The 21,743-nt window shown below is 45.0% G+C and overlaps 1 protein-coding gene across 2 annotated transcripts in view; it reads left to right on the forward strand.

The window, feature by feature from the left end:
• The window catches only part of NID1 (nidogen 1), a 93,162-nt gene that overhangs the window by 51,037 nt on the left and 20,382 nt on the right, over window positions 1-21,743 (forward strand). For both annotated transcript variants that reach the window (XM_067711025.1, XM_067711026.1), the window contains exons 11-12: window positions 3,101-3,250; window positions 4,641-4,763. In XM_067711025.1, coding sequence (XP_067567126.1) covers window positions 3,101-3,250; window positions 4,641-4,763 — 273 coding nt within the window. The remainder of the gene's footprint in view (window positions 1-3,100; window positions 3,251-4,640; window positions 4,764-21,743) is intronic.

Here is a 21,743-nt window from a genome sequence, read left to right on the forward strand (position 1 = left end):
CCCAATTTCGTTCCTTTTTATGGCTGAGTAATATTCCTTTGTATATATGTGCCACATCTTCTTTATCCATTCGTCTGTCAATAGGCATTTAGGTTGCTTCCATGACCTGGCTGTTGTAAGTAGTGCTGCAATGAACATTGGGGTGCATGTCTCCTTTTGAATTATGGTTTTCTCTGGGTATATGCCCAGTAGTGGGATTGCTGGGTCATGTGGGAATTCTATTTTTAGTTTTTTAAGGAACCTCCATACTGGTTTTAAATCCCATTTTGAGCCTGATTTTCTGTCCTCTCCAAAACTTTCCCCTCCCTCCCACCCTGTACCCCCTGCTAGTTGACAGGCAGGGTGAGAATTGTAGGAAATTGCCAGCCTGCGGGGTTAGGAGCCTTTGAGGGAAGCACAGCTGGATGTGCTGGTGGCCCCTCTTGTGTAAATCAGTGAAAAGGTCTCCTTTGTGTTGTTGTATATTTTGCTTAAAAATATACACTGCCAAACGTAAAATTGATAGCTAGTGGGAAGCAGCCGCATAGCACAGGGAGATCAGCTCGGTGCTTTGTGTCCACCTAGAGGGGTGGGATAGGGAGGGTGGAAGGGAGATGCAAGAGGGAGAGGATATGGGGATATATGTATACACATAGCTGATTCACTTTGTTGCACAGCAGAAACTAATACAACATTGTAAAGCAATTCTACTCCAATAAAGATGTTAAAAAAAATAAAGAAAAAGACAAAAAATGCTTTGTATACTTTGAAAATGAAAAAGGTAGAACTAAATTGCTTGGAGTTGTAAAGTTCTAAAGCTTCCCTCAGAAGAAAATTGCTCTGGCGTGAAAAATGGTCTTACATAAAGGAAAACGTGATTTAAAAAATTAAATTATAGGGGCTTCCCTGCTGGCGCAGTGGTTAAGAATCCGCCTGCCAATGCAGGGGACATGGGTTAGAGCCCTGGTCCGGGAAGATCCCACATGCCACGGAGCAACTAAGCCCGTGCACCCCAACTACTAAGCCTGCGCTTTAGAGCCCGCGAGCCACAGCTATTGCAGCCCGCACACCTAGAGCCCGTGCTCCACAACAAGAGAAGACACCACAATGAGAAGCCCGCGCACCGCAACGAAGAGTAACCCCTGCTTACCGCAACTAGAGAAAGCCTAGGGAAAGCAACGAAGACCCAATGCAGCCAAAAATAAATAAATTAATAAATTAAAAAAAACCTAAATTATAAACTACCTTTTTCTAGAAAGGGTTTGAGGATTATAGAAGCATAGGTGTGGGAATTCCCTGGCGGTCCAGTGGTTAGGACTCTGCACTTTCACTGCCATGGACCCGGGGCTCAGTTCCTGGTTGGGGAACTGAGATCCTATAAGCCAAGCGGCTTGGCCAAAAAAAAAAAAAAAAAAAGAAGCAAAGGTGAAGGTGATGGCAGGGCAGGGGACATTAGGACCTACCCATGTTGCCAAGGGTGGGGCACAATGAGGCTGGAGCGAACACAATGTGTAAAATGGTCACTTATGCACTCTAATGACATGAATATTTGATGGAAGAGAAGTGAGACTCCTTTCCTGGTTGTTCTGTCTGGGTATATTTCCCCTACATTTTTTTTGGTCCCAATTCTCCGAGAGTGTCCCTTTCACACTTTGCGAGCTGAAGGAGTTGGGGGAAAGAGGACCCTGGAGAGACGAAGAATGTTAGAAACGATGAAAGGTGAGAGAAGACAGGAGCGGCCCAAGGAAACAGTGTGTCCTTGGTTTGGTTCAGTGTAATCTGGGCTACTGTTGTCTGGAAAGAAATTTGGACCACTTGTAGCAATTTAAAATCCAGTAACCCTTTGGCCCACAGACTTGGTTCCATGGTCCCTGTCCCATGGGAGTTAGTTAACAGTCCAACTTCAGGAGCCTAAACTACTGAGTCCACAGGCTGGGCCTCCATCCACCAATACGGTACTTTGCTAACCTCTCATGGGCGCAGACCTTTGAAGAGGATCCTCTTCTTTACCTGTCCCCTGACAGTGCTTGGAGCTCTCTCTGCCGAAGCACTTGAGGCAGGATGAACTGGAGTTAATCTTGGGAGGACTCATTGAGGCTACAGTTGAGGAGTCCTCCTGTATCCAGGATAATCTAAACCCTGAGGGCCTCCTTGCAGGAAGAAAGTGTTCTGTTCTGGCATCGTGAGGGCCAGGACTCTGACCTGGGCCTTAGAGCTTTAAGACCAGAAGTTAAAGTGCCTTACAAACCCCAGAGTATCTGAACCAGCTGTTGGAAATCACCCCCTAGACCTTAGTCCTTGACTTTCATCTTGAGGCAGCAGCACAAGATGGGGTATGATTTTCTAGCCTCTATGTCACATGCCTACTTCCTACAACCTCATTCTCTGAGTCTTGTCATCAGGACCCTTTAGAAAATAATAGTCCCATCGACCGGGCCTCCCCATGCTTGGCAAGCTGGAAGTCATTCCTATTCTACAGGGGAAGAAATTGTGGCTCCGAGAAGTCATATTTACCCAAAGCCATAGGGTGGCCTCATGCACCTCGTAGAAACCCAGGGCTGCCCACCCCAGAGGCCCACAGTCATTCTACCATCCCCGTCTCACTTCCCTGGGAAAGTTTATTTCACCTTCCTTGGTGGGACGTGGGTGACTTTGGCATTCGTAGTGAATATTCCACCCGCCCAGTGAGCCGAGGGCAAAGATACCGTGGAAGTCTCAGATCCTCAGCTCCAAACGCTCCACCAACAGAGGTGCCACGGGAAGCGTGTCTACCTGCAGATTCCACCTCCACATCCAGATGAAGGGAAAGTTGGGTTTCGGGGACCAGGTGTGGAGAGTGGCCTGAGACGGAGCCCTGGGGCGAAGCTGAGGTCGAGAGCCAGGCCGGTTGACCCCCTGCAGTGGCAGGCTGCGAAGACTTATCAGAGGTGGGATCCAGGTGGGAGGAAACAGGAGGAGAGCCAGGGGTACCATCCAGCGGGGAGCAGGGATGAACCTGAAGAGATGTCTGGAGGTCTGGGGTCCAGACATGGTCCACCTCAGTGGACTACACTGCTTGGAAGGGCCCTGGGACTGCTCAGGGGACTCTTCCAAACATTGCGTGTCAACCTTTTGTCTGAAGCTGTCGTGGACCAGCGCCCCATCAACTACTGTGAGACTGGCCTTCATGACTGTGACATCTCTCAGCGGGCCCAGTGCATCTATTTGGGAGGCTCCTCCTACACCTGCTCCTGTCTGCCAGGCTTCTCTGGGGATGGCAGAGCCTGCCAAGGTACGTGGTCACTCTGACTTTCCTCCCTGTGTAACCTGAAAAAATTCCCTGGGTGATACTTACCACATGCTAATTACTGACTCAACTCCAAATTCAAGAGAATTCTTCTCGGGCTTCCCTGGTGGCGCCATGGTTAAGACTCTGCCTGCCAATGCAGGGGATAAGGGTTTGATCCCTGGTCCGGGAAGATCCCACATGCCGCAGAGCAACTAAGCCCGTGCGCCACAACTACTGAGCCTGTGCTCTAGAGCCCGTGAGCCACAACTACTGAGCCCATGTGCCACAACTAGTGAGCCCCTGCGCCTAGAGCCCGTGCTCCGCAACAAGAGAAGCCACCGTGATGAGAAGCCCGTGCACCGTAACGAAGAGTAGCCCCCGCTCGCCCCAACTAGAGAAAGCCCGAGCAGCAATGAAGACCCAACACAGCCAAAAAATAAAATAAAATAAAATTAAAAAAAAAAAAGAATTCTTCTCTCAACTCTGTTGAGTAGATGGGCTGTATTTTGTATCTCTAGTAATTTGAATTATGTGTTTTCTTTGGGGGGCTGTTCTCATTGGGGAAGACACTTGTCCTCCCTGTACCATTTTGTTCCATGTCACTTGCTCGTTCAGGCAATAATTAAACACCTGCTGTCTGCTAGGGACTGAGGAGATTGTTTGTCTTTCATGAAAAGACAAACAATCCTTACACACATGGAGCTTAAAGTCCAGCCTTTTATTTAATAAGATACATACAGTCATTCACCTGGCCTGCTCTAACCTTGTGTTCCAAAAATGTGAAGTCCCCTTTTTGAATAAATGACTTCAGATGCAGAGAATAAATGGTTCCACAAAATTCAGACCTCAGATCAGTCCATTGTTGGCAGCCAGGGTGCTCTTAGAGATAATTTTAAGTGAAATAACTCTGAACACCGTTCCCCGGTCCCCTGGTTTGCAAAATTACTTAACGTTACACCATGGAGTATTTCTGGAAAGTCCAAGCTTCTCTAAGAGATTATAATTTCTGAAATACTTTCTCTTTGTTACTGAACATGTGAATTTTCTCTGGTCTTTGAGATTTTTCTGTCAAGCCGTTAATCACCTGTCTCCAAACTCAGACATTTCTGAAGCTCTCGTTTATGATGAGAAGGAAATAATGAAAAAAGATCCTCTCGTTTTTCCTTTTGCTTGATTTTTCTTGAAAACATCAAAGTGAAACACATTTGTAAATACACTGGATAGAAATTGAGGAGTTAGTGTTTTGATAATTAATGTTTGATGAGTTCCTAAATCACTGTTCCCAGATCAGAAACTGAGTCCCCAGAAGTTGAGCAAGTGGCTTATATTATTCTGGAAACTAGGAATTCTAGAAGGAATCTCACTATCCCCGGGCTTGGTGGCTGTCTTGCAGATGTGGATGAATGCCAGCTAAGCCGATGCCACCCTGATGCCGTCTGCTACAACACTCCAGGGTCCTTCACGTGCCAGTGCAAACCTGGTTATCAGGGAGATGGCTTCCATTGCGTGCCTGGAGGTAAGTTGTCGGGGACGTTTGGAGTTGGTGGGTCATTGCCTTGTCTATGAGTACTGAGTACATGGCCCTGGGAGAGAAGGCGAGGTGGGGACGTGGGAGGCTCCGTGGAGAGTTGAGGTGGGTGATCAGAGCACAGCTGCGGTGTTGAGCATGCGGGTTGCACACTGCACAACTCTGGGGGTCCCACACCTGGACCAGAACTGTGCTGGCAGCCTGGAGGCTGGTCATCCCTGTGACTTGAGCAATACAGGGTAAGAACTGGTCTGTATTAGGGTTCTGCAGAGAAACAGAACTAATGGATGTGTGTGTGTGTGTGTGTGTGTGTATATATGTATGTGTGTGTGTGTATATATATATATATATATATATATATATATATAGCGAGAGAGAGAGAGAAATATATTTATTTATATATAAAGAGATTTATCAGAAGGAATTGTCCCACACAACTATAGACGTTGGCAAGTCCCAGGGGTTGTAGTTGGCAAGCTGGAGACCCAGCCAGTGTCTGAATCCAAAGGCAGGAAGAAGCTCATGTTCCATCCATAGGTCACCAGGAGGGGAGAATTCCTTCTTACTCAGGGAAGGGTCCACCTTTGTGTTCAATTCTGCCCCTCCACTGATTGGCTGAGGCCCACCCACCTAAGGGAAGTCCATCTGCTTTACTCAGTCTACAGAGTGAAAGGTTAATCTCAGCCAGAAACACCCTCAGAGAAACACCCAGAATAATATTTGACCAAATATCTGGGCACCCTGTGGCCCAGTCAAGTTGACACCTAAAATTAACCATCACAAATTGCTAAGAGTCACGGGGAATGGTGCTGGGGTGGGGTGGAGGTGAAGGGCCACCAGTCGTGGGAAGAGGCAGGCTGAGGACTCCGCAGAGTTGGGTGTGCCACCTATTACACCTGGACTGTGCAGCTTCTAAAGTTGAGAATTTTTTTGTTTTTTAGATGTTGGGGGTAGGAGTTTATTAATTAATTAATTTATTTTTGCTGTGTTGGGTCTTCGTTTCTATGCGAGGGCTTTCTCTAGTTGTGGCAAGCGGGCGCCATTCTTCATCGCGGTGCACGGGCCTCTCACTATCGTGGCCTCTCGTTGCGGAGCACAAGCTCCAGATGCGCAGGCTCAGTAGTTGTGGCTCACGGGCCTAGTTGCTCCGCGGCATGTGGGATCCTCCCAGACCAGGTCTCGAACCCATGTCCCCTGCATTAGCAGGCAGATTCTCAACCACTGCGCCACCAGGGAAGCCCTAAAGTTGAGACTTTTGTGGTATCTCATTAGATCATGAGGATAATGATAGCCCTAGTTCAGTACCTGGAATGATCCTGGAACTTAGGAGGCACTCAACAAATGCTGTTGGATGAATACGTATAATTAGCTGCCATTTGCATGAAGGCTACTGTGTGCTGGGTGCTTTACCTACACTATTTCATGTAATGTTCATAATCATCTCTTTAAAGTAAGTACTATTACTATTTCCATTTACATAGAGGATGCTAAAACGCAGAGATAAAAGCACAATCAAGGTCCCAGGGGTAGTAAGTCCTAGAACTAAGTCTCAAACCCAGGTCTGCCCGATGGACTCCAGCCTGGATTCAGTTCCTGAAATCACATGGTACCCTGTCATGAGATTAAGGATGTATCTGATGCCTCCGACTGCAGTTAGCCAGTTGAGTTGTTACTTATTTTAATTGCTGCTGCTGTTGTTGGCAAAATATATTTATGCCACTGTCAATGTTTCAATAAGAGATACATGGAAATTTCCATTTCATCACTTTTTTGAGCAATTACAAGCTATTTCAATGTCTGCCTCCCTTCACTAGCCTTGAGTGCCTTGAGCATAGGGTGCCTGTGCACTTTATTTTCATGTCCCCAGTATCCTGTGGAGTACGTGGCCTCTGTTGGGGCTCATAGCTCTTTATAGTTGTTGAGGAAATAAACGAATGCACCTCTCCTACTGGCAGTGTATAATAGTATTGATAATTATTTATTCGCACTCTCAACAGGACTGGGTGTGACCAGTTTTTAGGATAATTGACCATCTAAAAGGAGAAGAATATCAGATTAAAGTTTAAATTTCGATATACAATACTACATATTGCTGGTCTAAATTGTTTTCTTCTGCTTAGGACTGGACTCAACAAACTATGACTTGCAGGTCAAATCTGGTCCACTGCCTGTTTTTGTAAATAAAGTTTTATTGGAACACTCATACTCTAGTTTATGAATAGCCTATGGCTGCTTTCATTCTGCAAAGACAGAGGTCAGTAGTTGTGGTAGAGGCTGTAAAGCCTGAAATATTTACTACCTGGCCCTTGACGAAAAAGTTTGCTGATCCCCAGCCTAGATGAACCCAGGCAGGATCAACCTTTTGTTCCTGAAATTATGGGTAAAAGACACGGCTCTCCCCACAGATTCTGATAGGCAGGTTACATAGAGAAAAGTTCATGATAATTTGAGTTAAGACATTCCAGCAGCTATTAAAAATGACTAAGGCATTATCTCCTTAGGCTTCCTTCACATCTCCAGTTCAAAAGGAAGCAGATGTTTCATTTTTTATTTTTGTTCTTTTAACCCGACACCTCGCCCCATTTTCGAGGCTCTATTGACTAAACAGAAACAAACCCAGACCTATAGTCTGGGATACAAAAATGGGACAAGGATAAAACCGATCAGAGTTCTTTGCTAGGATTATTTAGGTATTTAATCCTGTTTTCTTAAGAAATTCAACATCTATTTATATGCTCGAGAGAGAATGTACACTAGAAATATATGTGTCCATCGAGTATCGTTCATAACAGAAAAAAAAAATCTAAGTGATTACCAGCAGGAGGAATGGACAAATGAGTCTGGGTACAATTCATACCATGAAATAATATACAGGAGTTAAAATGAGTGAACTAGAGTGAATCGCCTAGCGGTCCATGGTTAGGACTCCGCGCTTTCACTGCCAAGGGCCCTGGTTGAATCCCTGGTTGGGGAACTAAGATTATGCGAGCCGCGAGGTGCAGCAAATAAATAAATGAATGAATGAACACATTAAATAATAAATAAGTAAATAAATAAATCTGAGTGAACTAGAGTTAATGGATAAATCTCCACAGCATGTTGGGCATAAAAAAGTCATAAAAGACTCTCACTTTCTGAGATGGCTCACACTCTGTCTACGGAGTGTGTCTCTCTCAATAAATTTACTTCTTACGTATTAAAAAAAAAGTCATAAAAGTATGATCCCATTTATATGAAATATAAGCCTGTATGAAAAGAAACCTGCATATGTATAAACATGTACAATAAAACTATAAAACGCATGCATGGGAATGAGAAACAAAAACTTCAGGATAAAGGTTACTTCTATGGTAGGAGAGGGAATTGGGGTTGGGAAGGGCTGCACAAGGTCTTCATTTGTATTTCTGATGTTTTCTTTTTTCCCTAGCTGGAATATGAACACTGAGGTTTTCATCATATTTTTCTAAATTTTGTGTGACCAAATAGTTAATGAAATATTAATGAAAAATTAAGTATAGTGTTATCTGGACTCCTATTACCCAACATAATGAAGTGTAGGGATTAGACACTGAGCAGTTTTGGGTACCTACTCTATACAGAGGGGCTAGTTTAAAAAAATAAAAAACTAAACTAGCTTTAGGGGTGTGTCAGTTAAGGTCATGGCTACTGCAGTATCAGCCAATGATAAACAAAACAAAAAAAATGATGATTTGTTCCCCACTGTCCTTCTGCACTCTTTGCCCAAAATGCATGTGTGGATTGTGAAGTCAGCTCAGCGGGGCACTATTACCATTTTCTTTAAAATGGAATGGAAAGAAAAAGAAAACAATAATCGAGAAAATAGAGTATGCCGAATATATGCAGTAGGAATAAGTATTGTTTCATGAAATAATAGTTGTGGATGCTTGTCTAGTGCATGGCTGAGTGTGTGCATGTGTGTGTATGTGTAAGCATGCGTGTGTGTCCTGAACTGCAGAGCGGAAAGCATTTCTATGGGTTGTGGTCAGGAAGTTTGAAAGCTGCCATGTTAGTTATCTATTTCTGTGTAACAAATTGTCCCCCAAAGTTAGCAGCTTAAAGCAGTAAATGTATATTATCTCACAGTTTCTGTGGGGCAGGGATTTCAGGAGCTTAGCTGGGTGATCTGGGTTCAAGGTATCTCAAGAGGTTGTTGTCAAGACCTTAGCCGGGCTGCCATCTTCTCTGAGATTCATCTGGGGCTGAAGGATCCCTATGGTGGTTGGCAGGCCTTATGGGCTGCTGGACGGAGGACCTCAGTTCCTCATGGCACGGGTCTCCCCATGGAGCTGCCTAAGTGTGCTTAAGACCTGGCAGCTGGCTCCCTCCAGAGCAAGTAAGGAAGGGGAGTGTGCCCAAGATGGAAGCCACAGTCTTTTTCAAAAAAAATTCTTTTAAGATTTTTTTCTTTTTTTGCATTTTTTCATTGAAGTATAGTTAATTTACAATGTTGTATTAGTTTCAAGTGTAGAGGAAAGTGATTCAGTTATATATATGTATATATATATTCTTTTTCAGATTCTTTCCTATTATAGGTTATTACAGGTTACTGAATATATTTCCCTGTGCTATACAGTAGGTCCTTATTGTTTCCCTATTTTATATATAGTGGTCTTCATCTGTTCATCCCAAACTCCCTAATTTATCCCTCCTCCACCCCTTTCCCCTTTGGTAACCATAAATTTGTTTTCTATGTCTGTGAGTCTGTTTTGTAAATAAGTTCATTTGTATCATTTTTTTTTAGATTCCACATATAAGTGATATATGTTTGTCTTTCTCTGACTTATTTCACTGAGTATGATAATCTCTAGGTCCCTCCATGTTGCCACAAATGGCATGATTTCATTCTTTTTTTATGGAAGCCACAGTCTTTTGTAACCTAACCTTGGAAATGACAATGCTGTCACTTCTGCTGATACTGGTAGTCACAGGCCAACCCTCCTACAGTGTGAAAGGGAACTACCTAAGTGTGGGAATATGAGGAGGTGGCAGGTCTGGGGGAATGGAACTGGGTAGAGGTTTGGAATATAGGAGAGCTTATTAGAGGATGAAAGAGGAGTATGAAGAATCCTGGGCTAGAGATGTAAAGGCCGAATTTTTAAGGACAAGTACCAAACCTGGGGATGCTTGGTCACTCTTCTTTACGCTTGGCTCCAGGCCCGCTTACCAGCTTACTGCTTCCAGACCCATAGCCATTTATAGACAGGAAGGTAATTAAAGAGGTCAGAAAGTAGGGCTGCATGGAAAGAGGAAAACATTTAGGATAATACAATTGTAAAGGGAGGAAAACTGAGGAAGAATTTAACATGTACTTTTTGTTTGCTGTGTGTCTGTTGTTTGTGTTACAGTTTGCACTTTGTTTCAAGCAAACCCACTGTTAGAAAACTTGAATTTCCCACTGAGAGCTGGAAAGGGCTCCAGAAATTCTGTAATTCATCTCCTTTATTTTGTAAATAAGGAACATGAGGTCCGAATAATTTCTTAGTTTACAAAAGGTTTCTTGAACTCTTTATAGAAAAGAATTTCCTAAGGCAACTTTTCTCAAAATTGCGTAAGACCCTTTTTGAAAGAAAAACATTTTTAAGATCTCCAGGGTGCGCTTAGATTATTATGGAGAAATCTAGGTATCAACTTCTTTTATAACTATAAAAGCAAAACTCATTTACATATTAAATACTAACCAAATGTCAAATCATAAATTTCCAATCAACATTAATTTAATGTGCCAGACTATTGTTTGTCTGAGATGAAATTGCCATTCCTGCGGTAGCCTCCCCCATCCTGGATGGTTATTCTTTCCATTTCTACTGGATAATTCCAATCAGCCTGCAGAGAAGCCATTTCTCATCCAAAAGACACAAATGAGGGGCTTCCCTGGTGGCGCAGTGGTTGAGAGTCCTCCTGCCGATGCAGGGGACGCGGGTTCGTGCCCCGGTCCGGGAGGATCCCACGTGCCGCGGAGCGGCTGGGCCCGTGAGCCGTGGCTGCTGAGCCTGCGCATCCGGAGCCGGTGCTCCGCAGCGGGAGGGGCCACAACAGTGAGAGGCCCGCGTACCGCAATAAAAAAAAAAAAAAAGACACAAATGAGGACTTCCCTTGAGCCTCCACTCCTCCCCAACTGCCGTCCCATTCCTCCTCCCTTTTATAGTGTTTAATTCCTCATGAGGGTTGTCTGGAGTTCTACTTCCGCTTCCTCTTCTCCCATTTTCTCTCCTTTTTTCTACCGTTTTATTGTAAGATAAAACATAGATGCAGAAAGTCGTATAGAACAGATGGATAGCTCAAGGATGGATAGCTAAGGTGAACCCCCATGTGACTACCACTCAGGTCAAGAAGTAGAACTTCACCAGCAGCCCCAGAAGCTGCTGCAGGTGCTCTGTTCCAGTCATTGCCTTCTCCTTCTCTCCAAAAGTAACCACCAACATCACCTTCACAGAAATCACTTCCTTGCATTTCTTGTTTCATCATACATGTACATTCCTAGACACTAGAGATTTAGAGTTGCTCGTTTTTCTATCTCTAGTTCCCTCTGCCATCCCTTTCTTGTCCTTGAAGTTTATCTGTTGAAGAACCCAAGACTTTTGAGCTGTAGTTTCCCACAGTCTGGGGCAGTTCAACACGCTCCTCTGTTCTCCATATCGTCTGCAAACTGGCAGCTGAGTCCAGAGGCTTGATCAGACTTGGGTTCAGTCCTTCTGGCAAGACAATTGGTGGTCTTCCCTTACATCAGAAGTGCATAAAGTCTGCTTGTCTCACTCCAGGTGATGTTAGGAGCCAGTAATGATTATGTCCTAGATCCATTAATTTCCAGGGAGTGGCAAATGGTGAGATGTTAATTCTATCATTTCTTTCTCCTTTATTAGTTGGAATTGATGCTCATTGCTTAGGTCCATTAATGTTTAGTGGGTAACAAAATGGCAGTAGTCTAATTCTATCATCATGGTGGGGTTTTTTTTTTTTCATTTATTAGTTGGACTACTTATAAAGAAATGCTTCCCCTCATCTACCCTTTGGATGCCCAGTGGTACATCTCATAAAGAAAAGGCAGGATACATGCTTGGATCTTTCCCTTTTTTTTTTCTTACTGGTTGACAAGATAACAGATTGATTCCTTATGAGCCAATGAAGTTTGCTAATTAATTGTTAGTTTTTTAATAGCATTATAGACTCATGGGTATCGATTCGTTGTAATCATTATTCTCATTGTGATTCAGAGTCCCATCTTTGGCCCATGGGAACCTCTTCAATTTGGCCTCTGGTCCTTTTGACATGATCCTAGTATAGTCAACCCTCTGTATCCATGGGGGTCTGGTTCCAGAACCCCTGAGGATAGTAAAATCCACAGACGCTCAAATCTCTTGTATAAAATGGTGTAGTATTTTCATATAACCTATCCACATCCTTCCCGATACTTTAAATCATCTCTAGATTACTTACAATACCTAATACAATGTAAATGGTATGTAAATAATTATAAATACAATGTAAATGGTATGTAAAAAATTGTAAAAATAATGTAAATGCTATGTAAATAGTTGTAAATACAATGAAAATGCTATGTAAATTGTGTGGCAAATTCAAATTTTGCTTTTTGGAACTTTCTGGGATTTTTTTTTCTAACATATTCGATCTGTAGTTGGTTGAATCCAAGGATGTGGAACCTTGCAGATACAGAGGGTCCACTGTGGTCTTTAATATCTTCCTTGCTCTCTGAACTAGAACCAGCCTTTTTTCCATGAAGCTCTTCTTTTAGTGGGAAATAGCATTGCAGGACCACAATCTAAGCAGTAGAAATGTTCAGACAGAGCTAGGAATTCATGAGCCCCTGTTGATAGTTCCAATTCAGATACATGACCACAGCGTTTTTCCTTTACCCCGTCTAGATTATATCCATATCTCCTTTCTTCCACACTGAGAATTCTGGTTCTCAAGGGCACAGTGGATGTAAGAATTAGAATAGACCATAGTCCGTATTTACTTTATTCCACATTACACACATAACAGGCTGAGAATTCAAATACTACATACCACCAATACAATTTCTTAGAACAATTAAAGTTTTTTGCACGTGCCCTCCTATTTTTGTAGTTATAGCTACATTGCCTGGGCATCTACGTGTAACCAACACCTACTATATTCTCTTACTTTGTTTGTTTTTGTTTTTTGGCTGTGCTCTGCAGCACGTGGGATCTTAGTTAACCAACCAGGGATCAAACCCACGCCCCCTGCAGTGGAAGCATGGAGTCTCAACCACTGGACCGACAGGGAAGTCTCTATGTTCTCTCACTTCGAACCCTCATTGGGTCTTAGTTCAGCAAGTCACTCTTTATTGCTTGTTACCAGTCCTTACGTCAATGCTCCTCTAGTTAAATTTGGTTGTCAGAAGCTTGTTCTCTAGTAAATTTCTCGGGAAGGGCTCATGAAAACAGTATTCCTTGGTTCATTTTCTTTCTCTGACTATCTCAAATATTCCTCTGACGTACAGCATGGCTGTCCAAAGGGCAAATGATCATCAGAAGATAATTTCCCCCTTCTTACCTGGATGCCCAAAGGATTCTTTTTCTTTCTCTTCCATAGTTCCCTTCAAAAGTTCAACAGGTTTACTAGAATATGACTTGGTGTTGGTTTTTCTGGGTCTTAGTTACACGGTGTGCTTTTTCAGTTTGTCATTTCACATCTTTTAATTTCAGGAAAGTTTTCTGGAATTTTAGTTTCTGTTCTCTTTCCTTTTGCTTTGGGTTATTTTTTAGGGACTTCCATTTTGCGTATTGAACCTTCTTTGCCTGTCTCCAGTATTCGCCCGAATCTCCTAAATTTCTTTGATATCCTTTCTTTTTTTCTTTAAACGTTTTCCTCTCTTCCACCTTCTGTTTCTCCTAAGGCATACTCTGTTCTGTTTATTCACTTTGTGTTCCGTCTAGTTGAGTCTTCATTTCTGAAATGATTCTTTGTTAAAAGTTTCTACTTCTTCCCTGAATTCTGTTGCCTCATTTTTGAGTTTTTCAAATGCTGATTCATTTTGTTCTTTCCTGTTTTTTTAATCATTGTCTACTGTCTTTTCGCTTAACTTGAAATATTGGGCAGGCCAAAGGTTCGTTTGGGTTTTTTCATAATATCTTACAGAAAAACCCTAACGAACTTTTTGGCCAACCCAATAGACGATTACAGTTTTGATCCGTTAGCACATATTTTTGGCAAGCTTTCACTCTCTGTAGGGTTGTTGTACTCCTGACTATCCTTTTATATCCTTTTTCCTTATAGTAACTTTGTGTTGGATTTGCCTTCCATACTTTTCTGTTGTTCATTTTTATGAGAGTTTTAGTTTTCCTGAACTTTCTGAAAGAAGCTTGGTGCAGATAGCTTTTTCTAGCGACACAGAGCTTCCTCTTCTGCTCTTTTGGTGAAGTGTTTAAAAATATTTCAGCTTACATTACAATTTCCTGGCTCTGCTCCCCTCCCCCGCTGGACCTTCTCTTTCCTTGTACGTGTCATCTTCATCCTCCTTAGTTTTGATTCCATTGCCAGCACTTTCTCCCCAGTAGGGGCTAGATCTTCCAGCTGCTGTTGGCTTTACATTCCACCTTGGAGCAGAAAAATCCCTCCAAAGTTTCAGCTGCCATTTTCAAATTGGCTCACTTTCCAGCTGAGCACCTGTTAGCTCTTTGGGTTCTCCTGTTCCCAGAACTGTTAGATGCCCTGCCGCTTCCCTCTCCTTTCTCTACAGAGACGCTGACACCAGGGGGGCTTTGTGACCCCTGCTTGTGTCTGGGGGTTTATAGGACAACCTGGTCACCTCGTTTCATTGTAAATGTTGCCCATGGCTTTGTAGCTATTCTGTCTTTAATTAGATTCTAAAACTAGGCTGTTACCCTTTTCCCAGAGCCTCCCATTCCCTCTTGAACTACTGAAGCCAAATCCAGCCTCTGTACCCCGATACCCAATTATATCTCGGAGACAGAGTTTTGGGTGAAGTAGAAAAGAAGAGCTTTATTGCTTTGCCAGGCAAAGGGGGACACAGTGGGCTAATGCCCTCAATACTGTGTGTCCTGACCTGGAGGGAGTAGTGAGGAGTTTTATAGCAGTGGTTCAAAGAGGGTGTGATCAGCTCGTGGACCTTCTTCTGATTGGTTGGTGGCGAGGTAAGCGGGAGTCTGCATCATCAACCTTCTGGTTCCAACCAGTCTGGGGTCTAGTGCTTGTGGGCAGCAAACAGTTAGCTTCTTCCACCTGGTGAGGGTTTCAGTGTCTGCAAAACAGTTAAAAGATACTGTTCTGTGTATCCCTTGAGGGGGAACCAGGACCCTGCTCCAAGGCTGCGCTATTGTTTCTTGACTGTTCCTCTCTTGTCTCTGCATCCCCTCCCTTCCCTGATTAGCAACGGTCTGAACCTGCCCTTTGGAACTCAGGGAAGGTCTTGGAGGCTGAATGAAGCCTATTTCCTGTAATTAAGACATGGGGGGGGACACAGGAAGGCTTTTGTGCCCAGGAGCCACACAGGGTCCTGCTCGGTTTCACCACTGCAGCCAGCTTTGCCCTACCGTCCCCCAACCCCCCTCCCCACCCTGGAACTGCTCCTGTAAAAGCCAGCAATGACCTTCACTTTGTTAGATCTTAGCCCTGCCCCCATTTCTTAGCAGCGCTTGGTACAGTTGACCTCACCTTCCCGCCTAAAACACTTTCTTCTTTTGGTGTCCAGGGTACCACACCTCTTAGTTTTCTCCATCATTGTCTGGTATGTGTCACTGGGGGTACGATGAACCTCATTGAATGGATGAGGGTTTAGACAGGCTACTAACTTGCCCAAGGCACCTGGCTAACTAGCCAAGATCAACTGCTAAATATTTCTTAAGCATCTGTGATGTGCCTGTCACTGTACTCGGCACATAAACAGTAACGTCTGCACTTGGGAGGAGCTCACACTGTCCCTGTGCAGGAAAAGAGAGCACTTGAAACTATAGCGAGTCTGGAAGTGGTAACTCGTGGCTGGGAGGGGAGATCCAGGTGGGCTAGGGAAGTGAGGGAAAGCGTGAGAAGTAGGATTTGGCCTTGGAAGATGGGTAGGATTTGAACAGGAGATGGGGAGGAATAGTGGGGACGAGACACTGTTAAGCAGCTCAGGTGAGGTCAGGACGTAGAGGATCCCGAAAACCAGGCCCCCAGAGGCTGGAGAACTCCTATGGTCTTGAGGCCCGTGGCCCCCTCTGGCCACTACCTCCCTGCCTTGCAGCCTCACACAGCCTCATTTCCAAGTCGGCTTCTCCATCCCTTCTTTTTCTCGAAGTCCTCTCACCGTAACCCCAAGAAGCATCATGTCACCGCCCTCACCAATATCCTGAATTTCCTGGCTTCTTTATCCTCCTCCATGCACGGCCTGAAAACCCCCAGCTTGAGGTGAGTCCTACACCCAGGCCACTGGGTTCAACCGCGCAGAGCATTAGGGGTGTATTAGGAACACTGCAGAGATTGATTGCCCTCGGTGTCAGGTGACCCCTTGACCGAGGTGGTCCTCCTCTCAGCTCCCAAGCAGCCTGTTCGACCGCTACCAGCCACTTCTCACAATGCGTTACCCTGGTGGGGTCCTGTGAACTCCCAGGGCCCTCGTATCTAGCGACAGTGCCCGCAGCCTGCAGGGCACCTGGCTCGCAGAGGTTTCAGTAAATGCTTATAACAAATACATAAATGATTCAAGGGTCTATGGGGTTCCTGATCTGAGAGATACACAAATTTAAAAAGCCCACACTAGGGAATTCCCTGGCAGTCCAGTTGTTAGGACTCTGCGCTTCCACTGCAGGGGATACGGGTTCGATCCCCGGTCGGGGAACTAAGACCCTGCAAGCCACACAATGGGCCCCCCCCAAAAAAGGCCCACACTTATGGGGTGTCAGGAGAGGAAGGATGCAGGGGGTGGGCCGAGGAGACGGGAGTAAAACCCAAAGACGCAGTTTCACACGATGAGACGGCACAGGTGCCGACAGGCTAGAGGTGCATTTTCTCTTCCTGATGCTTTATGACCTTTCTGCCTTCCCCTCCCCTTTTGCCCTTTGCCAATTGCTAGTTTATTTCCCCCTTTCTGGGCATTCTCCTTCCTCACCAGTCCTGTAAGGATTGGGGGCAAATGTTGGGAAGGGACCTGAAGAGAGTTCATAAGTAGAGAGATTTTTACCACCATCATCATCATCATCGGTGGTGGAGATTGTGGCGGTGTCCTTAGTAAACCTCACATCAGATGGGTATTGTTCTTTTACTTGTAGATTCCCATTCTTGGAAACTTGGCAATCTTGGACTAACAAGGGTCCATTTGGCAGTTAATGAGATGAGGCTAGGAGCCCAAAATCTCAAACCCAGCAGAGACCAGGCATGGTTTCACCACGCCCATGTTAGCTCATCCCAAGATGCGTGTGTGTGGCAGTGCCACCGGGAGCAGATGGCCCCTTACGGAGGGGACTGGACTGTGCAGGAAGAGGTTGAATAAACGGAACCCCCCCCCCCCCAGCGAGTTCCTCCATCCCACTGAGTATATCAGAGGCTACAAGTTATTTATTTGAATTAACACCTAGGAAGAAGTTTAATTAGGCAAGGGAATGGGATGTAAATCAAGAGACAAAAACATGTGCTTTTTTTCTTCTCCATCTATTTCCTTTTCCTCTCATTCTCTTTGTCCCCAATTTGAGAAGAGTCACCCCAGACTCCCTGCTGTTCCCTGGATAAGTATCAGGTCTCGGATGCTTCCTCCCCCCGAGCAGATTAAACTAGGTGAACAAAGAGAGTCTTGCCTCAGTTATTTTATCAACCAGAAGCAAGGCCGACGTGTCTTTATTAGCCCTTCCCCACCCCACCCACAGTGGGACATTCCCTGTGGGAGCCTGGAGCCTTGAACAGGAGGCACCCACAGGGGCTGCTGTGGGCCAGGCTGAGAAGCCATCCCAGGGAACACAGTGATATCACAGCTTTCCATAGACACACTTGGGGAATTTCCCTGGCGGGCCAGTGGTTAGGACTCGGTGCTTTCACTGCCGAGGGCGCAGGTTCAATCCCTGGTCGGGGAACTGAGGTCCCACAAGCCACACAGAGCGGCCAAAAAACAAAAAATACACACACTTGAAATTCTGTTTCCTGAGTCACAACTGAGGTCTCCCCCACCTTAATATAAGTTCAAGATACAGCACTTAAGATACAGTTGAGCAAGAGAGAAGACATATGGGAACATATGTATATGTATAACTGATTCACTTTGTTATAAAGCAGAAACTAACACACCATTGCAAAGCAATTACACCCCAATAAAGATGTTAAAAAAAAAAAAGATACAGTTGAGATTCAGCTCCACTGGAAATCCTAGATCACTTGAGATTTTGTGTATTGGCTAACCCAAAACTGTCAGCCGCGTACAAGGGAGGTACCCCTTCCTCCCTTAAAAGTTTGATTTGGTTGACAGTACACAGAATACCAAGCCTGTTTTCTAGCTGGAAAGGCGGCACCATACACATATGTTGATGGAAGGGAAACAAGTCTGTGGGCCACAGACAATTTGGGGGCGTGTGTTAAGCTAACTTGTGTGTGTCACCGTTGACATAACACATTCAGTGTGCCGGGGGTGTCCTAGGCACTGGGCATGTGGGTGCAGAGGGCCCGGGGCTGGGCTAGGAATCCAGAGACCCGGGTTCTAGCTTGAGCTGAGCCACTCGCTACTGCTGTGGCCTGGGGAAGCCAATCTGAGCTTCCGTTCTCTCATTTGACGTAAAAACCGTAGTTGCCTGTTGCATAGGATTATGGTGAGAATTAAGTGAACGATTTGTGAGCAGAGACAGCTTGTACAGAAACTAAAGCCCTGTACAAATGTAAGATACTGAGGAAGTAAACAAGCCCTACATCTAAGAGTGAGTGAAGAAAACCAATATTTTTATCATCAACCAGACGGCTTATTTGTGTCTTTGTTTGGCTCTTCCTACATCAAATACGTTTTGTTGTTGTTGTTGTTTTTAATTTTATTTTTTTAATTGAAGTGTAGTTGATTTACAATGTTGTGTTAATTTCTGCTGTGCAGCAAAGTGGCTCAGTTACACACATATATACATTCTTTTTTATATTCTTTTCCATTATGGTTTATCACGGGATATTGTATATAGTTCCCTGTGCTATACAGTAGGGCCTTTTGTTTTTGTTTTTTATATTAGCCTCTGGGACAAAAGAGAAAGCAGACCCAGTTTCCCCTCCCAGGTTCAAAACACACTTTTCTGGCAGGCTCGCTGTTTCTAATCGAGGGGCCAGCCATGTCCAGCAGGCTGACATGAGAACTGGCAGCACAAAGGCACTTTAAACATTCATCGGCAACACAACACCGAATGCACTGTGAAGGCCTGGTGTAGATACAGTCCCGGGTGAACACCCTCTCATTCATTTACTATATGTATTAAACTTGGATGCTTTCATGCCACATCCACAGAGTTGAGTTGTGACAGAGACCATATGGCCCACATAAGCAAAAATATTTATTCTCTGCCCCTTAGCAGGAAAAGTCAGTGGAGCCGTGCCCTCGATCGTATAACCACAAACGTCCAGTAAATATCAGAAAAGGCACTCCAGCACGCTTTTGCTCTCCAAGCCCTACAGAGAGGATCTCTTGTGTGATACAGTCACAGATGAACGCTAGAACCCGGGTCTCTGGACTCCTAGCCCAGCCCCGGGCCCTCTGCACCCACATGCCCAGTGCCTAGGACGCCCCCTGCTCACTGAACGTGTTATGGCAACGGTGACACACACACGTTAGCTTAACTCACTCCCCGAAATTATCTGTGGCCCACAGACTTGTTTTCCTTCTGTCATCTGGCGTAGATACAGTCACAGATGAATGCTGGAGTGCAAGACTTAAAATTCCAGCCGTTCACATTGTCTCATCACATTCTGCTGACGCCTCAAATAATACCGTGGGATTAGTTACTCCTGCCATCGCTGGTCAACCAGCATTGCTGACAGGGCCAGAAGTGGTGGAACTGAGGATCAAAAACATTTTTCAGACAGGAAATTCTGTGAAATATGTAATATATTATTATATACTCTATTATTACAATATATATATTATGAACACAGTAATATATTAATACACATTAATATATTAACTAGAGTATTTATATAAGATTTCTCCCTAACATAACTAGCAATGCCCTAGAGCAGGGGTTGACAGCTACAGACCCACAGGCCAAATCTGGCCCACTGTTTGTAAATAAAGTTTTATTGGCACACTCATTCATTTACAATATGTATTAAACTTGGATGCTTTCATGCCACATCCACAGAGTTGAGTTGTGACAGAGACCATATGGCCCATATAACCAAAAATAATTATTCTCTGCTCCTTAGCAGGAAAAGTCAGTGGAGCCCTGCCCTCGATTATATAACCACAATCTTCCAGTATAGATCAAAAAAACGCACTCCAGCACGCCTTTGCTCTCCAAGCCCTACAGAGAGGACCTCTTGTGTGTATGTGCTGTGTCCTGGGCTCTTCTGTCAAGACACTGACTCATTGGATTGTTACTGTGTGTTTGCTTGTTCCCTTCCCTGCAGACTGGGAGCTCCTTGAGGGCAGGGCCTGGGGTTTATTCCCATGTCCATCCCCACTCCAGCCCAGGAGGGGCTTCCTAAGTCAAGGTTAAGGGGATGCAGTCCCTCATTACCTTCTCAGAGGCTGGAATCTGCTCAGGGAGACAGACCAGGAACAGCCTTAGAGTCTCAGCATCAGGGTGATGAGAGTCACAGGGCGGGCGAGCCCAGAGCATCCTGGGAGCTCTTGGAGGGCCCGAGAAGCACATGCCTGAGCTGATTCTTGAAGGATTCACCGGGCAGGAGGCGGGGGTGGGCGGGGAGTCACACAATGAACGGCGCATGGAAAGGCCCGCAGGAGAGGGGCAGCAGACGTGGTTCAGTTTGGCTGAAGTGTGGCTCTCGGCAGTGTCTGGGCATCGCTTTGGGTGGCGGTTGCCTCAGAGATGATGGCAGCGCTGGCCTGGCTGGATGCTGTGGTGGCTGGAGTCTAGCCAGCGTGGAAGCAGCTGCAACTCTGCCACTTACAACTCTATAAACATGGGAGTTTACTCCAGTTCATAGCTTCTCATCAGCAATTTCCCAAAGATAGAGCAGTATTTCCCAGCCTTGGGATCTGAGTTACACAGTCAAAAGGCCATGTTTCATGCCAAACACTAGCACGTAATTAAAAGGAAACATACAAATATTGGTAAATGTGCCCTGTGATCTTTGGTCCCCCAAATCTTTGACCCAGACTCAGTGTGGATAATCAAGAAGCTGGTGATGATAAAAAGGACAAATTTAAGAAACACTTGAAATTTCTTAAAACAAATGTCAGTGCTGTCCATCGAGTGATGAATGGATAAACAAAATGTGGTGTAGCCATGCAATAGTATATTATTCAGCCACAAAAAAGAACAAAGTACTGGGACTTCCCTGGCGGTCCCAGTGGTTAAGACTCTGAGCTTCCACTGCAGGGGACGCGGCTTCGATCTCTGGTCGGGGAACTAAGATCCCACATGCCGCGTGGTGCAGCCAAAAAAATAAATAAATAAAAAATCTTAGGGCTTCCCTGGTGGCGCAGTGGTTGAGAGTCCGCCTGCCGATGCAGGGGACACGGGTTCGTGCCCCGGGCCGGGAAGATCCCACATGCCGCGGAGCGGCTGGGCCCGTGGGCTGTGGCCGCTGGGCCTGCGCGTCCTGAGCCTGTGCTCCGCAACGGGAGAGGCCACAACAGTGAGAGGCCCGCGTACCGCACACACACACAAACAAAATCTTAAAAAGATAAAATAATGAAGTCCTATTACATGGCTACAACATGGATGAACCTTGAAAACGTTCTGCTGAGTGAACGCAGCCGGACCGGAAAGGTCGCATATCGTACGATCCCATTTATGTGAAATAATCAGAATATAGGTAAATCCATAGAGA

The sequence above is a fragment of the Pseudorca crassidens genome, chromosome 16, assembly GCF_039906515.1.
Source record: "Pseudorca crassidens isolate mPseCra1 chromosome 16, mPseCra1.hap1, whole genome shotgun sequence".
Lineage (NCBI taxonomy): Eukaryota > Metazoa > Chordata > Mammalia > Artiodactyla > Delphinidae > Pseudorca > Pseudorca crassidens.